The sequence below is a fragment of the Sinocyclocheilus grahami genome, unplaced genomic scaffold (assembly GCF_001515645.1).
Source record: "Sinocyclocheilus grahami isolate Dianchi unplaced genomic scaffold, SAMN03320097.WGS_v1.1 scaffold1952.1, whole genome shotgun sequence".
Lineage (NCBI taxonomy): Eukaryota > Metazoa > Chordata > Actinopteri > Cypriniformes > Cyprinidae > Sinocyclocheilus > Sinocyclocheilus grahami.
This window is the reverse complement of record NW_015507131.1, coordinates 92,753-99,633: the sequence shown is the minus strand read 5'-3', so window position 1 is coordinate 99,633 and position 6,881 is coordinate 92,753. Positions and strand designations below refer to the sequence as shown.

At 34.9% G+C, this 6,881-nt stretch overlaps 1 protein-coding gene across 1 annotated transcript in view; it reads right to left on the bottom strand.

Annotated features, from left to right (window-relative positions):
• LOC107573467 (ankyrin repeat and LEM domain-containing protein 2) overlaps positions 1-6,881 on the bottom strand; it is a 24,105-nt gene that overhangs the window by 9,459 nt on the left and 7,765 nt on the right. Inside the window, exons 3-6 of the mRNA XM_016259901.1 lie at positions 6,070-6,257; positions 3,203-3,391; positions 1,048-1,170; positions 913-976 (exon numbers count right to left, since the gene is read on the bottom strand). Of these exons, the coding sequence (XP_016115387.1) occupies positions 913-976; positions 1,048-1,170; positions 3,203-3,391; positions 6,070-6,257 (564 nt within the window). The remainder of the gene's footprint in view (positions 1-912; positions 977-1,047; positions 1,171-3,202; positions 3,392-6,069; positions 6,258-6,881) is intronic.

Sequence of the window (6,881 nt, the reverse complement as noted above, 5' to 3'; positions counted from 1 at the left end):
GCACACACACACACACACACACACACACACACACACACACACACACACACACACACACACACACACACAGACTGAATTACAGTGTTGGGGGTAACGCATTACAAGTAACACAATCAGATTACTTTGAGTAGCTAGTAAAGTAACGCATTACTTGTTGATTCAGAAGGAAATATCTGAGTTATTTTTTAAATAAGTAATGCCAGTTACTTTGTTTCCATGTGTTGAGTGACAGCTCTGGTGTTGCCACGGTGACAGAAATCAGGAGTAAGAGCAGAGTGTTGTGTGTGAACATGATCTTACTGTAGCTCTAGACTCAATATCAACATGTGTTTACTCATCTCACTGCACACAAACACATTCAGTGCTCCTCACAATCAATAAATACTGTCAAATACAAACTCAGAATATTATACAAACCTGCAATAATTGTTAAATAAGACAAATATCACTTATGTATTTAATCCCATTTTATTAACCAGTGTCTTTGCTGCTGACCTTCGATGATCCAATTCAATCATACTAATAATCAGAAATGACACATTTGTGTTTGATTTGTGTTATTGCTGAATAGTGTTGAACTTTCTTCTCCTGCGTCATATTCTTCATGTAGTTAGTTTGAGCGGCGCCCTCTACTGTACAGACCAGAGTTTACATTTCCTTCAGCCTGAGGCGCATTCACTTCACTTTTAGTGAGAAAGGGCTTTTACGTTTGTAGAAGAAGAACTTTTTATATTCAAAACAAACAAGCAAGCCCCGCCCAGATTTAAAAAGTAACTCAAAAGTAACGTAACGCATTACTTTCCATTAAAAGTAACTAACATAATTACGTAGTAACATAACGCAACATTGTAATGCATTACTTTTAAAAGTAACTTTCCCCAACACTGCTGGAGCGTCATGATGGAAACAGACCTTCCAAATACTCCATGATCCTCTGCTTCACCTCCTTGCTCTTGTTTTTGCGCTCACAGATCACCTGCAGAGAGAGCGTGAGCCGTTATTTCAGGAATGAGAGTAAGACATGTTTAAGACGGGTCAGGTTCTTACAGCGGACGGTTTCTGGTCGTATTTGTTCCTGCAGTGTTTGTCGATGCTCGGATGTGAACACAGAACATCCACCACCTCCGGACATCCAAACTTACACGCGAAGTGCAGCGGCGTCTCGTTGCTCTGCGAAGAACATCACATCTCAGATACGGAGAACAGGTCTGTCAGCAGGATATATGTGCATTCACGCCATTCACTGCTTTTTACTATGACTACTACTACTAATGATGATAAAAACAACTAGATAAAAAAGTTCGTCGAGAGAAACTTTGAAGTTGGCTTGAGAAAGACAGACCAGAAAGTAAAAAAAAAAGTTTTAAAAATTTGACGGTTTTCAGTTTGAAATAGTTTGAAAGATTAAAGTCTGAATGTTTTGAAGGCAATACAGTCTATTAGAAAAAGGTGTTGCTAGGGTACTTGGGGTGGTTTCTAGGGTGTTGCTAGGGTACTTGGGATGGTTGCAAGGGTACCTGGGGTGGTTGCTAAGGTGTTGCTATGCGGTTGCTAGGGTACCCAGGGTGGTTGCTAGGGTGTTTCTATGTGGTTGCTAGGGTACTTGGGGTAGTTGCTAGGGTGCTATGTGATTGATAGGGTGCCCGGGGTGGTTGCTAGGGTTTTGCTATGCGTTTGCTATGATACTCTGGGTAGTTGCTAAGGTGTTGCTATGCGGTTGCTAGGGTACCCAGGGTGGTTGCTAGGGTGTTTCTATGTGGTTGCTAGGGTACTTGGGGTGGTTGCTAGGGTGCTATGTGATTGATAGGGTGCCCGGGGTGGTTGCTAGGGTTTTGCTATGCGTTTGCTATGATACTCTGGGTAGTTGCTAAGGTGTTGCTATGCGGTTGCTAGGGTACCCAGGGTGGTTGCTAGGGTGTTTCTATGTGGTTGCTAGGGTACTTGGGGTGGTTGCTAGGGTGCTATGTGATTGATAGGGTGCCCGGGGTGGTTGCTAGGGTTTTGCTATGCGTTTGCTATGATACTCTGGGTAGTTGCTAAGGTGTTGCTATGCGGTTGCTTAGGAACCCAGGTCATTTGCTAGGGTATTGCTATGCGGTTGCTAAGGTGTTGCTATGCGGTTGCTAGGATAATCTGGGTAGTTGCTAAGGTGTTGCTATGTGGTTGCTAAGGTACCCAGGTCGGTTGCTAAGGTGTTGCTATGCGGTTGCATACTGTTGACTACTACTACTAATGATAATAACAATAACAGTAATATTTAAAATAATAATACAATAATAATGTTATTATTTTTAAAATTATTATAATATTTAAATAATTAATTTTCTTAATATAATAATAATTCCTTATTATGCTTGTTTGTTATTATTATTAAAATGATCATTATTATACTTTGTTTGCCAATAGAAATTATAGCAATAATTTAATTTATTTAAAAACATTACATGTTAATGATCACTGATACTAATAATAATCAAATTTGATATTAATTGTTCTTATCAAAATTATCATTATTATGATTTGCGTGCCGATAGAAATTGTAATGATTAAATTTATTTGTAAATTTAAAAAAAAAGTAATTTACTATTATAATATTAATAGTTACATATAAAGTAAACTATTAATTAATATCACTAATACTAATAATACATTTATAAAATAGTTTTTATTAAAATGATCATTATTATACTTTGCATACTAACAGAAATTGTAATTATAATAATTTTTATAGAAATGTAATTTATTTAAAAATGTTACATTTTTACACATAAAAAAATATATATCATATTATATAATGTTAATGTAATAATAGTTATATATAAATGTAAACCATTCATTATTTTCATTACTACTACTACTACTAATAATAATAATAATTACAATTGTTATTATTAAAATTATCATTATACTTTTTGCGGGAATAGAAATTGTAATTATAATCATTTTGATAGCAATCATTTAATTTATTTAAAAATATTACATTATATTTTAAAATTAAAAACATTAATTTGTTATTATAATAATAGTTACACATAAAGTCAACTATTAATTATCATCATTACTACTACTAATAATAATAAAAGTTGTTGTTCATTTTATAATCGTTATTATCAAAAATATCATTATTATACTTTGTGTGCCAACAGGAATAGCACTTCTAAGTTTAACACCAGTAATAGAATGTAATTAACAGCACACTCACAGCTTTGTCAGGCGTGTTGAGGTACAGATCGACGATGTATCGAATGCGCTGCTGCAGCATGAGCTCGTTATCGTTAGGATACATGAGCCGCATGAACTCGGGCTCCTCCAGCGTCTCCAGCAGCAGACGAGCGATGCCCGCCTGGTTCTCTTTAGCCGCCACGTGCAAGACGTTATATCTGCAGCCCTCCTGCTCACAAGACATCAACCACCAGGACATTAAAACTGTACAAAATATGTTTGTAAGATATTTTAAATAAATGCTGTTCTTTTGAACTTTCTACTCATCAGTGAATCCTGAAAAATAAAATGCATCAGTTTCCACAAAAATATTGTGCAGCACGACTGTTGATAATATCATGGAGTTAAATGCAAGACCTTTTTTAAGCCTCTTAACATACATTTTAAGACCTCATCCTCTTACACTGGCGAGACTTTAACTTACATTTATTACATATCGATTGTTAGGTAGCACAACTAAACAGTCTTACTTTGTGATAACTCCTTATCAATGCAACATAATTCAGAAGGACGGGAACGAAGCACAAGAGAATTAATTGAGTGACTAACCCAACGCAACCCAAGAAACAAGGATTAGACCAATAAACAAAACAACTGATAAAACTTATTGAAGAGAGAAAAAATAAAGTTCTCCGAGCTAACGGGACGATGAGTATTTACTAGGGCTGGGTTTTGACACAAAATTCACGATTCGTTTCGATACGGATTATTCTGGATATATATCAGGTACAGTACATGCCAAATTTTCTCAAGGAAAAAAAAATCTCTCAACTAATGCTGTGAAATATACACGAGAGTCATGACTATAATACTGAAGGTTAAAATTGACTGATTTGTTAAAATCACACTTAATTAAGTTTTTAAAATAATAAAGTTACAACTACATAATATTTCTACTTTTTTTAAATATAAACATAATGGTGGCTGTCTTAAAATCTTGATGGATTTATTCAAACATAAATTAAACATTGAAGAACAGTCCAATTTATAATGAATATGTTATATGGTGCATATATTTAGCAAAATGCCCCTCTCTACAGTTTATTTTTCTATCTGATTAATGAGTTTATGGTCACCGAATATGTTTTTCTGAGGTAAATGTGACGTGGCATTGTTTACAAGCCGTTATATTGACGTCTTTGCGCGGCTGAAACACTGATTGAGAGATTACATGGGATTGTAAAGTTGTACTCTTTCTTTTAATTTACCTTCGGATGTTTAGTCATGTTTATTTTGTGCTATAACTAGTAATAAAGCGGAGGAGATGATCAGTTCACGTCTGTTAAACTGAGGTGCTACAGCGATCTGTCACGCCACATTAAACGGCGCCAAAACTACATTTATTGTTTAAATACTGCAATACAATGGACAGAATTTGAAATCTGAGACTTGTTTCATATTAAAAGTACCAAAGCACAATGTTTATTGCGATATATTGGATGGGAAGTGCCCTTCAACGTTCCGTCCATTAACTGAAAACAGGCTAGACTAATCGATTCTTGGGATTTAAGAATCGATATCGTTCCGTAAAAATGAGAATCGATTAATATCGAGATATCGATATTTTTTACCCAGCCCTAGTATTTACACAGTATATTCAAAAGACGTATTTGTCACATCAACTCTTATAACTGTCTGCAAACCATAGCTGTTTTGTGGAGCACTTCTCGTGACAAACACCTGACTGATCAGACTGTTTACCTGTGATTACGGAGTGCTAAAATACGTGTTTGTTGAGAGTAAGGAAAGATGACTGACAATATGTTGGAGGATTTGCTGCTCAACAGATCCTGAGCTCATTGACAAATATCTTATATCGTAAGATGCGCTCTCTTTACACAGAGCGCACATGATCGCGAAATCGAAAGTGAACTGCGACAGCGAGCGCTCATTCAAAAGCGATTTAACATATTGACAGCGGCTCCCTGATGCGCGGATATTATATACAATATTAGAATGTTTGCGGGAGCGGATGGTAACGGTCATAATGAAAACATGATACAAAATTTTAAGACTTTTTAATAGTTTTTAAGGGCCTTAATTTTCTCTAAATTGATTTATCAACTTTTAATACTTTTTAAGACACCGCGGACACCTTGTAATAATTAGAAATACTAATACTAATAACAATAAAATTTTATATTAATTTATAAAATTGTTTTTATTAAAATGATCATTATTATACTTTGCGTGCCGACAGAAATTGTAATTATAATAATTTTAATAGAAATAATTTAAATGTAACATAAAAAAAAATGATATAATATTATATAATAATGTTAATGTAATAGTAGTTATATATAATGTAAATTATTAATTATCATCACTACTACTACTACTACTAATAATAATTAAAATTGTTATTCATTTTAAAATTATTATTAAAATGATCATCTATTTGTGGGAATATAACTTATTTTGATAGCAATTTAATTTGTTTAAAAATATTATATTTTTAAATTAAAAATATTAATTTGTTATTAATATAACAATAGTTATATATAAAGTAAACTATTATCATTACTACTACTACTACTACTACTACTACTAATAATAATAATAATAAAAGTTGTTGTTTCAGAAATGTTTCTGGAGCAGCAGATCAGCATATTATACTGATTTCTGAAGATCATGTGACACTGAAGACTGGAGTAATGATGCTGAAAATACAGCTGCGCATCACAGAAATACATTACAGTTTAACAGATAATCACATAGAAAACAGCTGTTTGTATCATAAAAATATTTCACTATTTTTACTGTATTTTTGATCAAATAAAAGCAGCCCTGGTGAGCAGGAGAGACTTCTTTCAGAAACATCGTAGCACCTGCAGAGGACAAGCGCACCTGCACGATAGTGGGATTGTCACCGGATCCGATGAGATATCGTGGATTTCCCCAGACCAGCTCTCTGAACGCCTCCTCGTCTCCGCTCTCCACGGTTTTGCGCAGTTTGGCCGTCAGGTCTTGGGTTCGAGGACTGTTAAACTCATTGGCCTTCTCCAGGTTCACAGCGTCTGAACTCACCGAGCGCTCTGAACACAGAATCCATCAGCAGCACATGACACACGTCACACAAGCCATCTTAACAGGCAACATGTCTAGAGCAGAAAACACGGACAGAATCACACAATCCAGTCAGAAAACGGGAATCTACTGTATATTCTAGGGATGTAATGATATGATCAATATCGTGGTATCGCGAGAGTCTCGATGTCATCGCGGTCACATGACGATATGAAACAATATAGGTCTTCCAGGCGAAAACTGTAGTTTTTAAAATATATTTAACTTCTTATTCTAACATAAAAGGTGTTTAGAGTCATTATGCTTTGGCACAGTATCTGTCAAACGAACTCAAACCGAAAGCACTATATGATTAATCCCTTCATCAAGTCTGTTTCAAAGCGAAGCGCTCACTTCGTTCAGACGATCAGCTCGTGATTACGGTCATTGCTGTTATTATTATTATGTTCTAATTAGTTTAGCTTCCTATAAAAGCAGTGTGAGTGTAATTTAGACTGAGACAGTATATCACAAATAAAAAGAGGGTTGAGTCCCCTTTAAAGTTCAGCTACAAGACAATGCACTGACTTTTTTCTGACTTAAAGGTGACATATCATGAAAATCTGACTTTTCCAGGTGTTAAGTGCTATAAT